Here is a 23920-nt window from a genome sequence, read left to right as displayed (position 1 = left end):
TGTTGTTGTGAATATCACAGTGCTTAATTTTGCTTGGACAGAACAGTCACAAACTGCACCTCACAGTCATTTGGCCCCAGCGTGCTTACAAAATCCACAAGTGTGTTTGTTTGCATACACACACACACAGCTGCAGAAAACATTTCATTGCATCTGATAATGTGGCCTGGGGCCTTATGTGAAAAGAAGTCGGTTAAGCTCTTTGTTGCTTATTCTCTGGATTGTCCATCATGACCTTTGGCAAGTGCTGGAGGCAGTAATGACTACCTAAAGGATTTGAAACCTCTCCATTCTTAAGGAAATCAGCCCTGAGTGCTCACTGGAAGGACAGATCCTGAAGCTGAGGCTCCAATACTTTGGCCACCTCATGAGAAGAGAAGACTTCCTGGAAAAGACCCTGATGTTGGGAAAGATGGAGGGCACAAGAAGAAGGGGACGACAGAGGACGAAATGGTTGGACAGTGTTCTCGAAGCTACAAACATGAGTTTGACCAAACTGCAGGAGGCAGTGGAAGACAGGCGTGCCTGGCGTGCTCTGGTCCATGGGGTCACGAAGAGTCGGACACGACTAAACAACAACAACAACAAAAGGATTTGTCACAGATTCAAGTGGCTGTAGATCACAAATATCTTCCCTTGTTGGGGTCTGATTCCTATCAGAATCTTTACTCATCTTTGCAGTCAAGGCATTACTGAAAATATGTGAAGAGCTCATTTTAAAACAAACCAACTTTTATCCAATCAAGTATGCACCATACAGTAGGAAAACGATGGAGGAGTTGTATTCTTTCATCATTGGCTAGCTGAAACCCATCACGTTTGCTTGGCTAATGTTCTTGGCAAGGCTCCCAACGCAGGACTCTTGTGGGTTGGGGAGAGGGCTGCCACAAAGACAACACTCTTTTTCTTCTCTTATTGGTGTTAATGGCAATGCAGGCTTCATGTAGCTGAGCCCCTCCTATTTCCATCCCTAAACTGCAAATTAATCTCCTGTTTCTCAGCTGTTAACCACAAACAAAATGGCCCATCGTTTCCCTGTAAAGCTGCTTGATGAGGTCTCCTGTTGTGACTGTTCCCGAAAGGTGCTGATCTTGATATTTCGTTCCCTGGGGCTAAAATGACGTTGTTAAACCAGCTACGGTATAATTGCCACAAGCTTATCCTTCACCATGTCCCTGGATAAATCAAGGGGCTGGACAAATCATTATATTACACAGTCTATATGCACAAACTGAAAACACACACATACAAAGACATAATTCTCCTTTCCCCCTCAGTCCTAGTGCCACAATGGGTTCAAAGATCACCCCTCTCTGCTAATCAGATAATGAGGGTGATTTGATGAGAAAGAAAACTGTCAGGGCTGCAACACAATGGAAAACTGGACAAGGAGGTCTGGCATGTCACCGAGAAAGCCTTGGCAGGCTGGATCAGACCAGCAGGCCAGGAATTCATCATCTCTATCATAGACACTAATAGAGGGATGCGGGTGGCACTGTGGTCTAAACCACTGAGCATAGGGCTTGCTGATCAGAAGGTCGGCGGTTCGAATCCCCGCAATGGCGTGAGCTCCCGTTGTTCAGTCCCAGCTCCTGCCCACCTAGCAGTTCGAAAGCACATCAAGTGCAAGTAGATAAATAGGTACCACTCTGGCAGGAAGGTAAACGGTGTTTCTGTGCGCTGCTCTGGTTTTGCCAGAAGCTTAGTCATGCTGGCCACATGACCCGGAAGCTGTACGCTGGCTCCCTCGGCCTATAGAGCGAGATGAGTGCCGCAACCCCAGAGTCGTCCATGACTGGACCTAATGGTCAGGGATACCTTTACCATTAGGTAGAATGAGTCAAATGCCAGGGATGAAAGCAGCCCTCTAACATTTCCCCTTAAGCTAACCTGTCTCCTAACCTAGCCTACTGCCAACAGGTACATTGCAGGATGTTGCCCCATCATCAGTGTTGAAGTAAGTTGGATTTTGTGTTTAAATGGAGGGACTATTAGCATGTTTGCCTAGACAGCACAGTTTGCCTTGAATTCCCGACATCGCTCCGCAACCTGGCCCAAATCACTGAGCATAAAATAAATTGATCTGTTTTTGGAAGCAAGCAGAGCTCCGCCAGCTATACATATCAGCGAGGTGGCGCACACTGTAATACACAGCTAGTGAGGAGGAGAAGGCTGTCACAATTTGCACGTTTAAATGTCAAAATAATCATAGATGGGAATTCAGGCAGCTTAAAACAGCAGTTATACTGGAGTGAAAATAATAGCAGGCTGTTAAACACATGTGTATGCACACAGTAAGACACAAAACCTGATCCGGACATAATGTTGGTTCCTTTTTTGGAGGGGGTGGGTACCCCCAGGAACTCAAAACATCAACACATTAAAAATTGAATGAGTTTCCAAACAGAAAACATCATCCTCTGGATGTTGAATAAAAATGTTTCTACACTGAAATTGGGGGGGGGGGCACACGGACGGACAGACGATGACAACCAATTTTTGTCCACTAGATGTCTCACAGATCTGGAATGTTCATCTGGACATTTGAAAAATACATTCATCTAGACATCTGGATTCTATGCTGGAATCTTTAATACTAGGAACAGGCTCACACATGTGCAAAGCCTTGGGAAATTAATCAATTGGATGCTCCTGATGCAAAATGTGCCGCTTCCACTAACCCAATAACGTCAGAAGATATGTGTTTCTCGTAATGAAAGCTACTGAAAACTTATTAAGAAATAGATGAAACTATGCTCAAAACTCCAATTCTTTGCATTTTTTTTAAACCACCCATTGGAATAAAATACATTCACATATTACTTTCCTCCAAATGATTATCTTGTTTTCCCTATAAGTACTGCACCTTAAAAAAAGGTGAAAACCAAACTTAGATATATGCTTGATTACAATTTCCTCAGTTTAAGCAGTACAGCAATTTCAAATGTTCAAAAAGTATTTTCTCAAAAAAATTATTTGGTATAGCAATCATCTCACAAAAAGAGTTAGGTGCATGTGAGGAAATGATAAAAATTAAACAGAATACCATAAATATATGAAGAGGAATCTGGTATTTGTAATACATGAGCTCCATCTCCTGAAAATTGGAGGAAGCAGCAATATATGTTTCCAGATAAAGACTTCTGAAATAAAAATGTAGGAATTCTTCATGCATTGGCCAGGGTTCCACATAATGTCACCATACTTTACCCAATACACGTACAAGCTTTGGGTTCATCTAACCTGTCCCCTTTCCTTTGCTGGCACTGCTGTGATGAGATCAAAAGCTTTCACTTCTGTTTTAAACTAACCATAGTTTCTTGTTATGTCTGAACTGGGAACTGTGGCTACTTTATCGCAATATGATAACAACTACTGTTTGAAGTTGGCTTGTTTCAATAAACCATAGTTAATATCTACCTTGTTTTGCCCAGACTTGGACATAACATGGAATCACAGATAGCTGAAAATGGAAGCAAAAGCTCCCACTCTTGTTGGGGCCATGATGGAGTAGGAAGGCAAGAAGTGAATGAGTGCATGCAATGCTAAACTATGGAAAGACAGCTTGAACATGGCAGCTTGCACATGGCATAATATTTAAAGGGCCTGTTACTTGAGAGGAAGATAAAATTGCATGGAATTCTATGCATAGGCTCATGTGTTTTGTTTTTGTTGTCTGCATATAAATGAGGGAAACTTAAAGAATTAAAGGTGTTACGTTAAACTATAGTTATATCTTCCGACAAGTATTATTCATGATTAAAAAGGTAAAGGGACCCCTGACCATTAGGTCCAGCTATGGATGACTCTGGGGTTGCGGTGCTCATCTCGCTTTACTAGCCGAGGGAGCCGGCGTACAGCTTCCGGGTCATGTGGCCAGCATGACTAAGCCGCTTCTGGTGAACCAGAGCAGTGCACGGAAACACCGTTTACCTTCCCGCTGGAGCAGTACCTATTTATCTACTCGCACTCTGATGTGCTTTCGAACTGCTAGGTTGGCAGGAGCAGGGACCAAGCAACGGGAGCTCACCCCGTCGCGGGGATTCGAACTGCTGACCTTCTGATCGGCAAGTCCTAGGCTCTGTGGTTTAACCCACAGCGCCACCTGCGTCCCTTTATACATGATTAAGCACATGCTAATGACAGATTTTTAAACAGTTGAAGTTGATAATCTAAATAAGTATTGCATGAAAGATTGAGCTAATTAAAAAAATTCTAAAGTACAAGCTTGTGAAACAGTGTAACTATAAGGCAACCAATACATTTGCTGCATCTTATTCCATTTTCTACAATAAATTATCAAGTGGTGGTTCTTTGTCATTCAATCCACATCCTTTTATTTCCTTCAAATTATATTAGATTTTGTGTGTGTGTTTTGATTTTGATTATGGCCCCTGTTATACATCCATGCGGATGCTTTTCCAGACACTTAATGGAATGGACCACAGAGCACTGGGGACTTTCCAGTGTTACATACTGTTTGCTCTTGCAAGTGCCAAAACTAATAACAACAGTTTAGCACGTGTGTCTGGAAAATCACAAGTGGGATGCAAGCCAAGGAACAAAAGCAATTGAGAAAGGAAATCTGATTCCACAGTAAAAGGCCTAAGCTCTAGTCAAGGCATTAAGGCTTATCCACATATGAGCATTATTTAGATGTTAATGCAGATTAGACTGGAGTAGTCCAGAAGCAAATGTATTTGAATGTGTATATAAGAAGCAACTTTGGTCTTTCTTGATCTTACCAGTAGGCATTTCCTTTTGTTCTGACCATCTGATTCTAATCCTATACATGTCTACTCAAATGTAAGTCCCATTGTTTTCCATGGAGCTTACTCCAAATAAGTGAGAAAACCTTAAATCTTCAATCATAGAATTATAGAATTGTAGAGTTCTATAAAGGCCCTTGAGATATTTGAAGATGGCGATCTTCATGTGCTCTGCACATGTTCCAGCTTGTCAATATCCTTCTTAAATTGTGGCACCCAGAACTGGTCACAGTATTCCAGGTGTGGTCTCTCCAAGGCAGAAGAGAGTGGTACTATACCTTCCCTTGATCTGGACACTATACTTCTGTTGATGCAGCCTAAAATAGCATTAGCTTTTTTTTGCCACTGCATCACTCTGTTGACTCACATTAAGCTTGAGGTCCACCAAGACCCCTAGATCCTTTTCACATGTACTGATAGTAAGGCATGTGTCCATCCTATTTGTGCAGCTGGTTCTTCCTGCCTAAGTGCAGAACCTTACATTTGTCCCTATTAACATTCATTTTATTAGTTTTGGCCCAGTTCTCCAATCTGTTAAGGTCATATTGAATTCAGCTTCAGTCTTCAGCGGCAATATCTACCCACTACCAGTTTGGTGTCACCTACAAATTTGATACCTTCACCCAAGTCACTTATAATGATGTTGAACAACAACAGGCCTAGTACAGAACCCTGCATCAATCCACTTATCACTTTCCCCCCCCAGGATGACGAGGAACCATTAGCGAGCGCTCTTTGGGTTTGGTTAGCCAACCAGCTCCAAATCCACCAAACAATTACTTTGTTCAATCCAGTTTTTACCAGATTTCTCACAAGAATGTCATGGTGGACTTTGCTAAAAGCCTTACTGAAATCAAGATACACTATGTCTACAGCATTCCCCTGATCTAACAGCTTGTAACTCTATTAAAAAAAACCACAAAGGTCTGGCAGGACTTGTTTTTGAGGTTCTCCTAAATTACTGGGTGCCAGATCTTTCCCATATTTCCTGGATGTAGTAAAAGTTAGAATTAATGAAGGTTTGGTTAACAGATTGGCCAAACGCACAAAAAACCCTGGATTTAGTTATCAGCTGGGCAGAGCTAGCTGGGTGGGGCATTAGTAGGAGAAAAGGCCCGGTTGTTGCAGCTTGCCACAGTCTCCTACCATCCTACTGACTATCTTTCCCTTCACGTAGTGAGTTTTGGTAATAGAATTGCTATTGCCTCTTCCCCTGCCTCCTCCACCATCATCATGCAAACATGTGGAGCTTTATTATTGCAGTAAAAACACTTTATATTGGCTTTTCTATTAAAAAAAAGTATAGGAGATGCCTGTCGAACATTAGCAAATGTTATGCCTAATGAGACCAGGTCCAAGGCACTTTGATGCATTTGTAAAGTTAATACTCTTCACAAATAACACTACCATGTATCCAAAACAATCGATTTGCCCAACTACAATCTACGTATGTAGTCTGGATGTTGTTGGACTACGTCTCCCATCACCCCTGACTATTCACCATGTTGGCTTGGGTGGAAGGGAGTTGCAGTGCAACAACAACTGGAAAGAAACAGATTAGCCACTCCTGTGTTGCCCAGTTCCTTTATTAACCATGAAACTCTTTTGAACAAAAAACTATGTACTCTGATGTTAGGGCTGAGTACAAATGCTGGCATTAGATCTGGTTCTATTTGAAATGTAGGGTTACCATATTCTGAGTTAAGCTGCTCCTTTCACATTACTGTTTGTTTTGTCAACTTTTTGGCATTTATATTTATACTTAGAAACGGATATATTTTGAGCAATTACTCCTTTTCTTACAACAAAGCAGCAGGAGTATTTATTTCTGACAGTAATAGTCTTGTTTGTGCTGGTCTGGAACATCTCACCTGACACGACACATTTGCTTCTGAGTCACACACTGCATTGAAAGCATGCAAAACTATTATGCCAAAGCAGCGGCGTAGCGTGAGTTGTCAGCACCCGGGGCAACGCAAGTAATTTGCACCCCCTAACCCGGGGCAAGGCAAGTAATTTGCGCCCCCCTAACCCCTAACCTGCGAGTTGCCGCTGGCGCTGCCGCCCAAACCACGCCGCTTGCCCGGAGGAGGAGGGGGGCAGAGAGGCGAGGAAAATGCAACGGCCCAGCAGCTGCAGCAGCACCGGCGGAGGCGGGGCTGTGAGGAGAGGCTGCCTGGCGCGTCCTCCACGGCGAGCGCTGAGAGCCACTGCCTGCCGGGCGCCTTCAGCCCGGACGCGCGCACAGCTCGTCGGTTCCGCGAGACATGCGGCTCCGCTACAGCCTGCGCCCGAGGCTCTTCGGCGACTCCGGAGGCAGCGAGCGCGCCCCCCCCCCAGATGTTGCGCCCGGTGCGGCCGGCACCCCTGGCACCCCCCACGCTACGCCACTGTGCCAAAGTCAACCAAGCTCCAACAAGTGACTTTGAACTTGTTATTATTAATGTCATGCAGATGCCATTAATAGCTACATTATCAAAAGTCCAGAAATCTACAGTACAATTGAATTGCATTTGAAGTCTTCAACAAAAGTACTTTGAAGGGGTGACCCACATGAAATTGCTGAATTAGCATTTATTAGCAAATTAATTTCACTATGTCCCTGCACCCTGCCCCATGGAATATTACACTGGCTTTTTGAAAAGATAATGAAAGCTAAATAAACTGTGTGATCATCTATTATCGCTGATGTGAATGGTCATTGTGTTTATCTTACATGCAGTCCATCGAACCTAACAAAGAATTGCTACAGTTTTGTTTCTTTAAATTTCATGTCCATTTGGCTCCACCATTGACAATGTTTTTCTTTAGATGTGTATGTGTGCATGTGCACATAGTATGCATCAAGTGATTACAACACTTCAGGCATCTGATGAAATGGGCTCCACTCCACCAAAGCTTAGCCACAATAAACCTGCTCGTGTCTGAAGGTGCCAGGAGACTGTTCCTTTCACTGCCACAGACTTACGCAACTATTTATTTATTCATTATTTAAGAACATTTATATTCCTCTTTTCAGTTCCCAAAGGGTCCCCCAAGGTGGCTTCCAAAGTAAAAACACAAAAGTGCAAACATATTTTAAAAATATAAAAACTAACACAATTTTGTTGTTGTTGTTTAGTCGTTTAGTCGTGTCCGACTCTTCATGACCCCATGGACCAGAGCACGCCAGGCACTTCTGCCTTCCACTGCCTCCCACAGTTTGGTCAAACTCATGCTGGTAGCTTCGAGAACACTGTCCAACCATCTCGCCCTCTGTCGTCCCCTTCTCCTTGTGCCCTCCATCTTTCCCAACATCAGGGTCTTTTCCAGGGAGTCTTCTCTTCTCATGAGGTGGCCAAAGTATTGGAGCCTCAGCTTCAGGATCTGTCCTTCCAGTGAGCACTCAGAGCTGATTTCCTTAAGAATGGAGAGGTTTGTTCTTCTGGCAGTCCATGGGACTCTCAAGAGTTTCCTCCAGCACCAGAATTCAAAAGCATCAATTCTTCGGCGATCAGCACAATAGATCAGTTAAATAATTAAAACAACAGCACGGCAATGGCTTAACCGAACCGCTTTCAGGAAGCAATTCCATCAGACTGAGTGACACTACTGAGAAGACACTGTCAAGCTGATGTGGGGGAACATGGATCTTGGCTGCTGATGCTGAACACTGTTTGCAAGGAAAAGAAGGCAGTCCTTTAGATAACCTGGCCCCAACCCATTCAGGTTGATTACCTTTCTGACAAACTGTGTTTTATACCACAAAAGCTTATGCACCAATAAATCCGTTGCTCATTACAATGTCATTCAAGAATGACTGAAGAAGTGTGCATGCACACGAAAGCTCATACCAAGAACTAACTTAGTTGGTCTTTAAGGTGCTACTGGAAGGAATTTTTTTATTTTGACTATGGCAGACCAACACGGCTACCTATCTGTAAATGTCATTCAACAGTTAAACATGGGCCAGTAATGGAGATGGAGAGATTGCGCTGAAAGCTGGGAATCTTGCAGCAATTCCTCACTCACTATGTGGTTCATAAACATTGTACTGTTCAAGAGAAAGAACAATGACTGAGAAATCCATAGTTCAAAACTCATTTCAGCCACAGATCCAATAGTAAGCTGTAAGACCCTTCTATTAATAATACTTTTTTCTTTATGCTGAACCTAATCCTATGATGCCATGATGCTAAAATGACTTGGGGCGGACCCATTAAATTTGTTTTTGACTGCTCTGATAGAAACCCCCCACTGGGATGCCAAAAGCTTTTTGTAGCCTCCCCAAAAACATGCTTAACATATTTTTAGTTATTTTCAAGAATTACTAACCATTCTGTGATCCCAAATGTTTTTTGACCACTCCAATATCTCCCAAATGTGACTATTAAAGCAAATTCAAATTTGCTCCACTCACTTTTACACTTCAGCCATGCCAAGAAACAACTTGCCATCTTTGCTATAAAACTCTCCACACTTCAAAACACTGACCAACGTCTACAAACAAGCACCAAACAATTATCCTAACTCTCCAAGACCTGAGGCATTGCTATGGATTTCACAGTGACTGTCCTCAGTTACTTAATCAGGCTTAAGTAACTGCGGAGCACAGCTGGAAGAGTCATTCTGCTGAAAGGGCATTTATTTTAGGCTTACTTCTGCTGCATTCTGATGCAAGAAAGCAGAAACTGGAAGAAAGTAGATCACATAATCTATTACTTGCAATCCCTGGATGCAAAGGATGGGAAGCTAGAGGTTCAGGTAGGAAAGGCAAGGGTCTTTTGCTCAGTCTAGAAAAACAGTTACAAGTGTAGCCCTTGATTCCTGTATTTTAGAGCAGTGTTTCCCAAACGAGGGTCTCCAGCTGTTTTTGGACTACAATTCCCATCATTGCTGACCATTGGTCCTGCTAGCTAGGGATGATGGGAGTTGTAGTCCAAAAACAGCTGGCAACCCAAGCTTGGGAAACACTGTTTTAGAGGGTCCCTTCTGGGTCTACAATTCTATGATTCTTGGCAGGTGAGGATCAAATTGCAGGTGGCTGAAAGGAAGCAAGAAGCCTGTCATTCATTTTCCTCCAGCCTTGTAAAAAATTCACTGTAGTGATTTTGGTGTCACTTTGATGATGAAGCCACTGTGGGTGCTAGGCTACAGAGACTTGGACGCAGGAGATGAAAGTGGCTTGTCCTAAATCCATGACAAGCTTTCTCAATGGCACAGAGGCTGAGGAAGAGAGTGAGAAAACACATTCTGCACATTTCACCCTGAATTCATCACCAGGGCAAGATAAAGGGACTCGGAGAAAGTTGACGGTGATGCATATTGAGGGGTCCAGGGACAGCTCGCCTATCTGGTGAAGAACTCATAAAGTTAAGGAGGACATCTCCTCTCTCTCCCCAAACTTACACATTCCCCATGGAAATGATTAGTGAGGCATGCCACCATTTGTAAGGGCCACCCAAAGTAGACATGCACTTAATACGGGGTAGGCAGCAACCAGGGCCGTCTGAAGCATATCGGGCGCCGTGGTGCAAAGATCCTTCCACCCCCAGTTTCCCAGAGTTGCCAACCTTTTTTAGGGAGGACGGCACTGCCAGGGACATGCCCAGCTTTGCAGGGCTGGAGGAGGCGGGCAGCGGCTGGAGGGCAGCTCCTCCGGCGGGGGAGAGGTGGAGGCTGGATGCGGCAGCTCCTGGTTCAGCTGGCCGCTTCGTGCCACGGTGGCCATGGCAGGTGGAGGCTTTGGCGCAGCATGGCGGAGGCAAGCAAGGGTGGCGAGATGATGCTGGGAGGCGCTGTGTCCAGCCTCCGCCTCTTCCCTGGCACCCTCCAGAACTTGGCACCCTGGCGCCCTGCACCACTAACACCTCTGGCAGCAACGTATCTTGTCTTTCCTCAACTAGCTACAAGGGCGGGGGAGCCAGAGTCTTACTGTAAAGGCAGTGCATGGAAGGGGAGAATTATCTCTTCACTTTGCCATGGGCATCGGAATGGAGATTGCGCCATCCGCTGGGCTAGAAAATGAGAAAATGTCCCCATCTGCAACTTTTCAACTGAGTTGGTCCATTTCTGGTGTTACTTAGCCACTAGAGGGCATGTCTACCCTTCCCCAAAACTCCACAATTGACAGTTTGGCAATACGTTTGTTAGGACCAGCCAAAATGTCCAATCAAATTTGTGGCAAGCTTTCGAGTTCTCCGGTGCTCTTCATCAGGCAAGAGGTTACACAAAACAGGGATGGAACAACCTGCAATCAACATCTTGGAACTAAGTCTACATATTGACCTCATGGCTACAAATATTTAGCCTAATTTTTGTACTTCTATGTTTTTTACTGTTAAATTCCCCTCCCCGCTATGAAAGCTTCCCATAATTTAGTGGTATTTGGGTTGGTCCAAATAAAAGTATTGCCAAACTGTCAATTTTTTGAGTTTTCTTCTTATGGCCCAACATACATTTTATCTTCCCAAGAAATATTGCTAACAGAAGCCTGTTATTCTGCCTGGAACTATAGATCAGGTTTGATCCTATGGGCCTGAGATTTCCACAACAATTTAAAGCAGATTAGAGTGCAGCTGATGGTTATGTTATGTCTGTAATAATTTCAAATAAAAATTAAGAGGGGCAGACTTTGCATTAATTTAATGGGAATCCTTGCAGCCTACAAAAGTTAAATTACAACATGACTCCAAAATAAGTTGGCAGATAATATATTCCCATTTAAACAGACAGGAACATAAAATATGAGTGGACTGTCAGGCCTCCTAATCCTACCTTGGGGGGGAATTGTCATCGCGCCACTCCTTGGTGTGTGGAGTGCCTCAGGGTGCGATTCTCTCCCCGATGCTTTTTAACATCTTTATGCGCCCCCTCGCCCAGCTTGTCCGGAGTTTTGGGCTGGGCTGCCATCAGTATGCTGATGACACCCAACTCTATCTGTTGATGGATGGCCATCCTGACTCGGCCCCAGACACACTGACCAGATGTCTGGAAGCTGTGGCTGGATGGTTACGTGGGAGCCGGTTGAAGTTAAATCCTTCGAAGACAGAGGTCCTCTGGCTGGGGCGGGAAGATATGGGATCAGGGGGGCAACTCCCATCTCTTGCGGGGGTGCAATTAGTGCCAGCACCGGCCGTTAAGAGTTTGGGTGTAATCTTCGATACCTCCCTCTCTATGGAGGCGCAGATTACAGCTATAACAAAGGCGGCATTTTTTCATCTCCGCCAAGCTAAGCAGTTGGCCCCTTATCTCTCTCGTCCTGACCTAGCCACTGTGATCCACGCGACGGTCACCTCCAGACTGGATTATTGTAACTCGCTCTACGTGGGGCTGCCCTTGAGACTGACCCAGAAACTCCAGCGGGTGCAGAATGCCGCGGCGAGACTCCTTATGGGGTCTTCGCTGCGAGAGCACATTCATCCGGTATTATACCAGCTGCACTGGCTCCCGGTGGAGTACAGGATCAGGTTTAAGGTGCTGGTTTTAACCTTTAAAGCCCTATACGGCCTAGGACCCTCATACCTACGGGACCGCCTCTCCTGGTATGCCCCACAGAGAAACCTACGGTCTGCAAATAAAAACATCCTCAAGGTCCCAGGCCTCAGAGAGGTTAGGCTGGCCTCAACTAGAGCCAGGGCCTTCTCGGCTGCGGCTCCAATCTGGTGGAATGCTCTGTCACAAGAGACTAGGGCCCTGCGGGACTTGACATCTTTCCGCAGGGCCTGCAAGACAGAGTTGTTCCACCAGGCCTTTGGTCAGGGCGCAGCCTGACTCCCTCCTCTGGCAACCTGCACAGAATTTTGCTTAATTGGTTGCCATCAATTTGATTTAATTAATTTTTATAATGAAATATTTTTAGATTGTGTGATTATTTGACTGATTATTTGATTGTTGTTAGCCGCCCTGAGCCCGGCTTTAGCTGGGGAGGGCGGGATATAAATAAAATTTATTATTATTATTATTATTATTATTATTATTATTAAGCAAGACCATTCGACCGATGTGGGCCTACACAAAGCTTGTGGCATGAATATCCACAAATCACTTACCGGTATATCAAAACATACCAAAGAATTCAGAGTTCTGAGGAAGTATAGGTGCCAACTCCCTGGGGCCCTGACCACCCACAAAATCCCCCATGAAGGGGCCAGGTACCCACAAATTTTGGCACCAGGGCCATGCACGCTTCATGGCACCCACGGCAGGGCCAAGCTGGCATTCCTGTGAGGAAGTCTTCCTTCCAAGCACTGTTCAGACCTGCAGACCATGTGCCAGGATATGGGATAATAATAATTTAAAGCAGATTGCCCAGTTGCATCAAGAAGGAAAGGGCTAGCAGAAAACAGCATAGCACTGCCAGGAGGAAGGACTGTTGACAGTCACGGGCCACCATACTTATAGACCCTCCCAATTTATCTTTTACAATGGAATTGCAGAAGTTCTAAGAAGACTTATACCCCAGTTATGAATATGTCCAAATCTGTGTGATGGGGTGAGCTCCCATTGCTCTGTCCCAGCTTCTGCCAAACTATAAGTTCAAAAGCATCCCAGTGCAAGTAGATAAATAGGTACCGCTGCGACGGGAAGGTAAACGGCGTTTCCATGCGCTCTGACTTCCGTCATGGTGTTCTGTTGCACCAGAAGCAGTTTAGTCATGCGGACAAATGCTGGCTCCCTCAGCCTGAAAAGCGAGATGAGCGCCGCACCCTATAGTTGCCTTTGACTGGACTTAACTGTTCCTTTACTCTTTTTTACCTTTATGTCCAAACAGGCCCAAAACCAGTACTGTGGATTAGGTCTGCAACAGTAGATAGGAATACTCTGGAGTCAATATAAACTCTTTCCATTCTATCCAAACTTATAAAATCAGAAGAAAAAGAAAGTGATAGCCTTCCTGGTTAATCCAATAGGCCATCTAAATGATAACCATCCTCTGCTAACATTGGCCTCAGAGAAGTTACCTATAGCTTATTATTAAGCCATAGCATCAGGCAGTCAAAAGTATGTTGCTCCAAGGGGAAAGGTTAGAAGACTTTTCTTGAATTGCTGCAGCTATACCTCCTACATATATCTTTAGAAGGTCTGGCTAACTGGCTCTGAAAGCAAACTGGTAGAAATTACACTGGCAAGCACTGTGGAATTGGTTTAGCGGTCAGGGGTCAGCAAACTTTTTCAGCAGGGGGCCGGTCCACTGTCCCTCAGATCTTGTAGGGGGCTGGACTATATTTTGGAAAGAAAATAATGAACGAATTCCTATGGCCCACAAATAACCCAGAGATGCATTTTAAATAAAAGCACACATTCTATTCATGTAAAAACACCAGGCAGGCCCCACAAATAACCTAGAGATGCATTTTAAATAAAAGAAACATTCTACTCATGTAAAAACACGCTGATTTCCGGACTGTCCACGGACCGGATCAGCCCCCAGGCCTTAGTTTGCATACCCATGGTTTAGCTTAAGGATGACCAACCTTTCGGCATGAGCGTTCCTCTACCTTTAACTGCTGCATTGGGAATCTCAGCAGGTGTAGCCTGATGTTTCATTGTGCTACAAGCATTTAAAAGAAACTCTGCTGAAAATAAAGTTGCAGAGGCCCTAATCTTCCTTCTCTCTCTTTATATGTCTTTCTTTCCAGAACAAAAGCACCAACCACCGGAAGACAACAACTGTTCTCTCTATATTTTCCGAAATAGTTGATTTTTTTCTCATAGCACCGGCATCTTTAACAGTTAAATCGGAAACTACTCCCCAAAAAGAAAGAAAGAAAGAAAGAAAGAAAGAAAGAAAGAAAGAAAGGCATTCTTCAAGGAAGGAGCAAGACCTCGTTCAAAGGGGGAGGGGAAATGGCCATTGCCAATTTGCAGGCAGACATTGACTTTAATTATCGCTTAAAATATTAACATTTAAAATGGACTTCTTTGAATGTTTTTATGAAGGCCACTAACCCTCCCTGTCTCTGTTTGAAAAATACTGGCTGCTGTATAAGATTAAGGCAGAAATGAGCATGCCAGGCTTTCCTCAAGGCTTCAGACCGGCTTGACGACTGCGATTCCCTCAAAACCCAGCTTTTTAGCAAAGGCTTGGAAGGAGGCTGTCACTGAACAAGAAGACTTCTTTATGACAGGGAAGACTCGGCCCAGGTACTAAAACAGAAGGGGAAAAACACCCCACATGGTTTTAAGTGGCGCATCCTTGCGTTGCATAGAGAAGAGTGCAGGATGCAAACACACCTGAGAGTCTCCTAGGCCCATTGCAAGATGGCAGTTGGGGAAGGAGGAGAAGGCGGTTCCATTGCCTGGGAGATGTGGGCGGAGCTTGAAGAGGCAGCCTATATAAGGGGACGGAGGCCGGGCGGCGGCTGCAGAGAAGCCCTGGAGAGGGAAGGAGGAGTGGTGGCCAGGCCAGGGGAAGGACGCCAGGTCTGGCCTTACGCCCCGCATGGTTCTGTTTGTGCCTTTGGGCTCCCCTTCCACGCACGTCTCTGTCCTAATGTGTTCCCCTTCCTCCTCCTTTTTCTTTCTCTTGCAGAAAATGAGTGATTTTCACCTGGATCTTAGCCCGCTCAAGGAGCCCCTGGGGTTCATCAAGCTTCTTGAGTGGGTGAGTCTGCTGGGTTAGGGGGTTCAGGTCATATGGGTCACCCCCCCTTCCTAGACTGTCTTGCAGGGCTCTTTCCTTTCATATGGGGTGGGGGGCTGTGTTGTGTTCTCCTAAAAGGTCTTGCAGGACAGTGGAATAAAAAGTTTTTAGGCTGAGGTTGCAGTGCCATCCTGTTTGGAAGCAAGGCCTGTTGGGTTCAAGGAGGCTTGCCCCCCCAAAAAAATGTGGGGTTAGGCTTGCCTCCGAAATGGTGAGGCCTAGACTTGCGCGTGCTTTGGAACTGACTTTTAAAATAGTTGCCTTGTCTTGTTAGGCCTGGCGTGGCCTCAATCCTTCCCCAGCTGTTTCTAAGCCTCTGTTCCCTTAAAACCTGGTCTCTATGAATCCTGATGTTGGCTGTCATCTCCCAGTACGTTCCTTTAATACAAAATACTAAATTGCTGGAAACAATTTCCATTAAAAAATAGTAATTCTGCTGCAGTAATGCCTGTGTGCACTGGTGAAAACCCTGAAAGCCGATGACTTTGAACGCTTAATTTGTAAGGAGTAAAATGTCTTTTAAAGTTGGGGTCTCTTGTGTAATCTCTCAACAGTCACGTTGCACAGGTCTGTTGAGCAAAATTATTACCATATGTACTACCAAATAACTTTTTTCAGTGAAAACAGCTATTTTGCACTTTCTGCTTTCCTGCCAGTAACCTTCTGCTCTAGTTCCGGACAGGGTGTTTGGATAATTTTTTGTCACAGATACAGAATTTTGAAATTGAACTGTTGCACATTTCTTTTCTATTTGTCTCTGTGTGTATGCATACACACAAACTATATTTGTTGTATACGGCAATGATGCCTCAAATAAAGCAGTGGTCTCATTTTTGTATAGGACACATGGCAATAGCCTGAAAAAGACGCGAATTTGATGGGAATTCGTTTTTGTAGTTTGTCAGGCAGCTTGTAAAAAACGTTATTAAAGACCCTAGTGCTTTTTTCACTAGGTTAGTGCAAGGTCTTGCAAAGCCTTAAGGTTGGCCCTGCTATAACACCCCAATATGCCTGCCTCCCCCACCCCCTGACCCTGACCAATTTCCTATATCTAGCCTTAACAATTTTATGCCATGATGGACTCACCCACTTGTTTCCCTTTGTAGAGTGATACTCTATACCAGGGTAGCCAACAGGGTGCCCTTCAGAAGTTGGGGACCACAACTCCATCAACCATGACCACTGGCTCCCTTCTGATTGGGGGCCTGATGGGAGTTGTAATCCAATATTTGGAGGGCCACAGGTTTCCTAGCCTGCCTTAGGCAGCTACCTGGTTATGCTTTAAGGGTAGGGCTTGACTTTGGTTTAGGGCATCAGGGAAAACAAGTAAGCTTTCTGGTTGAAGACAAATGCCTAGTTTCCTAAGCAGTAAGGTGTACATCTGATAATAATTTGACTGCCTCCAACTCCTTTATAATGAAAGCAACTTGAACATCTTTTGCTTGTTACTAAACTGCTTGTCGCGCAGCTGATAAAGGAACCGCTTCTGACAGAAGCAGGTTTTAAAACGTTTTCCCCATAACTATTTTTAAATTGATTTTTAATTTCAAGTAACAAAACATTCTAGGTGCCATGCCATTAATAACGATGCCAGCAGCCCTATAAAGAGTAAAGAAACAGTCATAACTGTCTATCAAACACCTTCCATATGAACGCTCAACAGATTATGCCAATACTGTATAAAATTGAATTTCTTTCCCCCCTTTCTGATAAACTTGTATGCTCAAGTTTGCTTACAGACATAGACTTTGTTTGGATAAATAGGGCAATATTTGGAATGAGTTTATACAAAATGTAGGCTGTTAATATTTACAAATATATTAGGATAATATCAAACTTACAAAATGTATGGGTTAGGGTATTTTTCATATACACATTTTTTCTCTACACGTTTTTGTGCCTTTTCATTTTCTTTATAATTGAAAACTTTTCAATAAAATACTAATATCAAAAAACTTGTATGCTTCAGTGCACTATACATTTATATTGCTTAGGAACTCTGATAAAAGGAACAAACTTTCAGCATTTTTCAGTGCAGTCCTGTATATAGACTGCTCAGAAGTAATCACCATTGATTTGGCTGAGACTTTCATCCAGATAAGTCCACATAGTGTTTCGACTGTAGCTACACCCACTAAAGCTGTAAATTTGGATGGAATTAATGAGTCAAATTAAGAATGGATGTAAAGTGTTCCTTACATTTTGTTAAACTTTCCAAATGTACATAAATGCGTATAATAATGCATGTGGTGTATTTTCTCTTTATACAGTTCTTCTCCATGTTTGCATTTGCCACATGTGGAGGCTATAGAGGTGTAACGACGCTTTTAGTATCCTGTAATGGACTTGTAAATGGAACAGTAAGAGCAAGTTTTGCTTATCCTTTCAGGTGAGCCTCTTAAATGGCAAGTGTCTAGTATATTTCTGTATGTAAAGTTTCCTGCCAGTGCTTGATCATTGGTCAGCATTACCTGATTAGCACTAGGTCAGTCCAGCAATTTATAGTTGATAAATCTTTCCAGCTTTAATGAACTAATTAATACTGCTCTGATGTAGCAGAGGCTACATCAGTAATTAATGATAGAACATGAACTATACAAATGTACAGGACAAACAATCTTGTCTTTCTAAAATTAGGGCAGGGGGAATCACATTTCTCATGTGACCTGGCACAACATGTGCCTGTTCTACAGATTATTATTTTTTAAAAAATATGAAAGGAGAATGAATCCTCTATTATAGTGCCATCAGTGGAAAAAGTTTGTTTTCTAACAAAAGTTTGATGTACCTTGCATGGCAGTTGTGTCCAATGCGCATTCTCTCCAGTAATAGCAGAAATGTTCTCAGAAGAAAAGTGTCTTCTCAGATATGTAGCATACTGGCCAGGGAGAACCAGTGTACTGTATTGGATTGACTACTACTTCCTTTCATGTCCTATTAAATTTGTTCACTGCTAAGAGACCATTTTGCTTTATCTAGTGAAATACACCTGCAGCCTCCTCCGTCTATGCTTTCCTTCCTGTGTGGCTGCTTTTTCTTGAAGAAAAAAGCCAAACATGAATATATTTTTTAAAACATGCTTAATAGTTCAATGCTCGCTTCTAGATAGATTCTATAGTTAACCTGTTATTTTCCTGCTTAATCTGTAGCTGACCTGGATCAACAAAAGGCTTAGGGATGGAAATTTCCATTAATTTTCCATTAATGTCATTTCTCATATGGGCAGACTTGCATAAGATGAATGAAATACTGGTTTGTCAAAATGTGTTATGCTGCCATCTTTGTTTGACTTCGTGGCTGCTACTCTTATCACAGTGTCAAGGCCTCAACACATTGCACCCACAGCAAAAAGCAGCTTACACAAAAAGTCAGATGATTCTACTGGTCTTTATTTGTTTTGTAATGACTCCTCTCCTGCTATGTTTTAAGCTGTCTTTATTTTATCGGTAAGCTGCCTTGAGCCTCTATGGGGGGGGGCAAGGTGGGGTATGCATATATAATAATGATAATCTACCTTAAGCTGTTCTGCTGTGTGCATTAAACTAGCCTTAACTGCTGAGGATGATAGGTATGCAGGCCTAGGGGATTAACACTGTGCAGTTCATTATTTTCCAATATACATACTGTACCAGTGGAATGGAAATTGATATGCTAGCTGACGGTTGTACAGAAAGTGAAGCTTAACAGCCCAGTTGCCTGTGCTCTGTGATGACTGTAGTAGCTAAGACATGCTTTCCTTGATAATTTCTGCCTACTTCTCTTTTAGGCTGAACAAAGTGATCTTTGGTTCGCCAGATCCAACCCGATGCAATGGCACTTGGGGTGAAACCCATCTCGTGGGCAACTTCTCCACCACTGCACAGTTCTTCGTAACTTTTGGAATCTTGATCTTCTTGTATTGCATGGCTGCCCTTGTACTGTACCTTGGTTATATGCACCTGTACCAAAGCGGTGGCATTTTACCAATGATGGTAGGTTGATACTAAGGACAAATCTAAAAAAAAAACCTTGAATTTAAGTTACCAGAAGTTTAATTCTGTAACTCAGAACTCTGGTTTTTTTTTTACTTGTTTGATGTGTAAACTCATCATTCAAAATATGTGGGGGTTCTATTATTTTGATTGATTAATTAATTAAGTTGTATGACTACCCCAAAACCCTTGCAGGCACAAACTGTATTGAAAGCAGTGCGGCCTATTAACACCCTAACTAACAGCATCATGAGCACAAGTCATCACAAATGTGCAATAAACAGGACATCTGGAGGGGACATCTGTCTCAGGAGCGTGCTTTGGGGATAAAATGGGACATACAAAGAACAGTGTGCACCACCCTAGGCTACTTAAAGGAAGGGCAGGCTATAAATGCAAGAATTGAAGAACAAGTCAGTGTGTTTAGGAGATGTAATTCCTACTTTAAAGGTAAAGGGACCCCTGACCATTAAGTCCAGTTGTAACAGACCCTGGGGTTGCCGCACTCATCTCGCTTTATTGGCCGAGGGAGCCAGCGTTTGTCCGCAGACAGCTTCCGGGTCATGTGGCCAGCATGACTAAGCCGCTTCTGGCAAACCAGAGCAGCGCACGGAAATGGCGTTTACCTTCCCGCTGGAGCAGTACCTATTTATCTACTTGCACTTTGACGTGCTTTCGAACTGCTAGCTTGGCAGGAGCAGGGACTGAGAAACGGGAGCTCACCCGACCTGATCGGCAAGTCCTAGGCTCTGTGGTTTAACCCACAGCGCCACCCGTGTCCCACAATTCCTACTTTGCATAGTATCTATTTGTTGGTGCAGAGATTTTCCCTCAAGTTCTGTGAATGGAGCATGCCTGCATGAACCTGAAAAGTAGTCTTCTATCAAGTGTCCTTCAGATGTTTTTAACTACAACTCCCATCAACCCAGCCATCATTAAAACATCTGGCGGGAACCAGGTTGAGAAAGGCTGCTGCTGAAGAGGGTAAACTTGCATTTTCAACTTCTTGAAATAGAGGACACAACCAGCATCTTTTGAGCTGTGTTTAGCTACCAGTTCTGCATCGCTTTTAGGCTCTATGGTTTCTTCTTTGCAAACTGTAAAGGCATCCTCAGTGCTACACCCAAGTGACTTTTTAGATAAAAAGCTGGAGTTGTGGATTTCTCAAGCAGTCTGTATTTTGGCCAAACAGTCACAGCTACATAAGGAAAGTGTCTTCCAGAAAATAGTAGCACGCTTGCTAGGAGTGTGGTTGGATGGTTAGATACTTTGCAGTAAAATGAACACAGCTGCTAACATGAAAATGGTTTTATGTCAAGTGGTAGTAAATATTGACTACCCCCTCCCAACCCCTGAATGCATTTTAGACTGAAGCAATTGGTAACTTTGGACTGTCTCATTACAGGATTATGTCTTCACTCTTAGTGCCGTCTTTCTGTGGCTAGTCAGCAGTGCTGCGTGGGCAAGGGCAGTTGTTGATATCAAAGTATCAACTGGTCCACGCATTATTGAAGAAATATCTGCTTGCAAAATACCAGGAACCTCCTGTTTGTTTGATTCGGTAACCAGCATGGGAAGTCTGAATGTGTCTGTGGTATGTATGTCAGCTTTTGAGCATTCAAGTGCTAGTGTTACGAGCTGAATCTAAGTAGCGTCAGCAGATCAAACGTAAATAACCACCCGAGTCTGTAAACTTGGAGCCAAACTAGGCATAATGCAAGAGATCAGGGAACTAATAACCTTCCAGTCTAAGTTACAGATAGGTAGCCGTGTTGGTCTGCCATAGTCAAAATAAAAAAAATCCTTCCAGTAGCACCTTAAAGACCAACTAAGTTAGTTCTTGGTATGAGCTTTCGTGTGCATGCACACTTCATCAGATACTGCAGCACCCAAGAGATGACTGCTGACATCCTGACGAAACCCCTACCAAGAGAGAGTTTCCAGAATCTACGTGTCAAGCTGGGACTCTGGGTGGTTGAATAAAGTTGTTTATGTTTTGTATATGTTGTATTGCCTGAGAAGGGGTATGTGGGATGTAAACACAGGAGCAGTCAATGACAACATTCCTAGAGTGTACATGTATCTGAAGAAGTGTGCATGCACATGAAAGCTCATACCAAGAACTAACTTAGTTGGTCTTTAAGGTGCTACTGGAAGGAATTTTTTTATTCTTCCAGTCTAAATGCAGCTAGAGATTGTTTCCCACTGGGTCCAGTATTGTAGTATTTAATATTAATGTTTAACTGATATTTCTCAGTGTCCTTGCATAGGCCCAGACACACAAATGGGAATATAATAATGTAGTAATTGCTGCCTCATCTCCAAACTATGGTCCAAAATACAATGCCCAGAATACTAGCTAGGGTTCCATTTAGAAATTGTATAACTCGTTTTATAACAGCTGCACTGGTTGTAAGTTTGTTTCCAAACTAAACTAAACTCACATTGGTATTTAAAGTCTTAAACAATGTCGGCTCCAACAGTCTGAAAGACCTACTCCTTCCCTACAGACTTTCTCAGGTGGTAAGATCAGTTGGTGCCTTCTTGATAGTTTCAGCATCCTCAGGCGTGCTGGTGACTGAGGATACGGGATTCTCAGTGGCAACCCCTAAGTTGTGGAACTCCCCAGTTTTCAGGTTTTTTTAGTGGGGGTAGATTGCAGTCTCTTGGAAGCTTCCTGCCCCTGCCCTAGACTTTAACTCTGCAGATGTATCCTCTAGGACCCTATTCTTGTGACTGTCATTTGGTTTAAACTGTTTTTAATGTTGCATTTTGAATGGTTTTGACTCACTTTGAGACGTTGGGGTGGAGGGTGGGTAACAAATCTAACTGGTAACTATTGGGCTGCGTGATAAACGTTTTTGAATTGTTAAGAGGAGAAGGCTTTTAGCTGGTTGTATTCAATAGTAATGTAACTATCTGATAACACACATGTCTTAATTTGCAGGTTTTTGGCTTGTTAAATATGGTTCTGTGGGCAGGAAATGCTTGGTTTGTATACAAGGAGACGAATCTGCATAAACCTAACAATGCTTCTCCAGACTCCGGACTTTATCCACCTGCATCAGGAATTTAACAACAAAAAGCTGCATTCTGTTGACAATAGTTTAAAAACCTTGAAGTTCAATGTACTTTAGCTGTTTTTTAAAAATGGAAATTCACTTCAAAGTACATACTCTGGATAGAAAAATCAGTAAGTTTTGGAAGGGTTGCCTATACTTGATTGATTGAGTATTCATTCAGTCTAACTCACAGACACTCTTGATAAAAATTTGGGCAATCTCTCTGGAAGTAATATTTTGTTAGCGGCATTTGATTTCTACAAAAGCTTGCCAGTGTAACTAGTACTCTTCCAAGCCTGTGCTGCACTTCCGTTTAACATGCAATCTAAGGAGCTATAAATAATGTTGCCTATTTTAATGCTCTGAAACAGTAATTCTCAAGCTTAAACAGGTTTCAGTTGCTTGGTTTAAAAGCCTTTCCCCTCCAAATTTGGCACACTTGCATTCCAGTTTTTGGTATAATAGTTTAATTCTTGATTTAGAAGAGAGAGTAAATCTTGGATGACAAAAATACTGAGCCAAGTGCTCTAAATCGGCCTTTGCCATTCTGGTTCTCTCCAGATGTTTTAGGCTACAACTAGCTTGGGGTGGTGGGAGTGGTAATCCAAAACTCCCGGAGGGCACAAGGTTGGCAAAGATTGTTCTAACCACTTGTTAGTCACCCATGCCCATTTAAAACCAAAGTTTAAACAGTGACAACATGTTTAAAATTGAAAAGCTGTTGACATGTGCTAAAATGAGAGAGATTCTGTTCTGGAGTATACTAGTTACGCAAACAGTTTTCCCTTTAGGAAGATTGCTCCTAATTCTTAAGTTTGGACATGTAAGCATTGCTACTTCGTTTTGAGGAAACACCTGTGACATGCCTGTATTTTGACTTCAGTTAAATAAATGGAAGTTTCTAGGAATTTTGTTGGGAATATTCTTCCTTCTGATTTCTTGTCAGGATTGTTAGAGTATTGCAATGCTTGCCCCAGGGTTATTGGTTTCCTCTTCTGACTGTACAGTGTGTCACTTTTTTGGGCAGGTGGGGGGGGGGAGAGAAACTTAATTTTGGCAAATTTCTTTAGTAAGGTGCCTTAAATATGTTTTTGGGTACGGAAAATTCAAATTTGCTCTTTTTGTTATTGAGGAACATTTAACTTGTTAAGTGTACATTTGATGAAGTACAAAATTGCTTTTGGGAAACCAAGGAGTGTTAATTTTACCTCCTGAAAATGCCAGGAAACTGGAGTAAGGTACTCAGGCTAAGGCTGCAGTCTTATACACACTTGCTTTTGAGTCCCACTGAACTCAAAAAGGGCTTAATTTTGTAGAAGTGTCTTGAGTTGCATTGTGATCATTTGCATGGCAGAAGATCAGGAGGGTTGTCAACTGAAATGCAAGCAAAAATACGTGCATTCTTTTAAAGTCACTTTGAATGTGTGACTACTAAGACCTGTACAGCCTCATTATACAGGTTTGGTGTATAATAATAATAATAATAATAATAAT

At 43.1% G+C, this 23920-nt stretch overlaps 1 protein-coding gene and 1 long non-coding RNA gene across 3 annotated transcripts in view; one reads left to right on the top strand and one right to left on the bottom strand.

The window, feature by feature from the left end:
• The window catches only part of LOC309541786, a 39104-nt gene extending 24061 nt beyond the window's left edge, over window positions 1-15043 (bottom strand). The window contains exon 1 of the long non-coding RNA XR_014223932.1: window positions 14985-15043. This is a non-coding gene — a long non-coding RNA (uncharacterized lncRNA). The remainder of the gene's footprint in view (window positions 1-14984) is intronic.
• SYPL1 (synaptophysin like 1) lies at window positions 14614-23334 on the top strand. 2 transcript variants are annotated; one of them, XM_082239869.1, is made up of 6 exons: window positions 14614-14894; window positions 15283-15354; window positions 17664-17782; window positions 19160-19364; window positions 20770-20958; window positions 22312-23334. In XM_082239869.1, exons 2-6 carry the CDS (start codon window positions 15286-15288, stop codon window positions 22438-22440), a joined length of 711 nt encoding a protein of 236 aa, XP_082095995.1. In that variant the 5' UTR covers window positions 14614-14894; window positions 15283-15285; the 3' UTR covers window positions 22441-23334. The 2 variants fall into 2 exon arrangements, with proteins under 2 accessions (XP_082095995.1, XP_082095994.1); XM_082239868.1 differs by lacking the exon at window positions 14614-14894 and adding an exon at window positions 15074-15173.
• Window positions 23335-23920: the final 586 nt, after the last annotated feature.

Source organism: Podarcis vaucheri (assembly GCF_965113315.1).
Source record: "Podarcis vaucheri genome assembly, chromosome: 10".
In the NCBI taxonomy this organism is placed as follows: Eukaryota; Metazoa; Chordata; class Lepidosauria; order Squamata; family Lacertidae; genus Podarcis; species Podarcis vaucheri.
The sequence above is the reverse complement of the archived record's forward strand: the minus strand, read 5'-3'. Positions and strand labels throughout refer to the sequence as shown.

What these genes read in the sequence shown, in the direction of transcription:
- SYPL1 (XM_082239869.1), top strand. Translation starts at nt 15,286, where the DNA reads ATGAGTGATTTTCACCTGGATCTTAGCCCGCTCAAGGAGCCCCTGGGG. An exon ending in TCATCAAGCTTCTTGAGTGG is followed by an intron (nt 15,355 to 17,663) that starts GTGAGTCTGCTG and finishes CTCTTTATACAG; the next exon opens with TTCTTCTCCATGTTTGCATT. An exon ending in GTGGCATTTTACCAATGATG is followed by an intron (nt 19,365 to 20,769) that starts GTAGGTTGATAC and finishes GTCTCATTACAG; the next exon opens with GATTATGTCTTCACTCTTAG.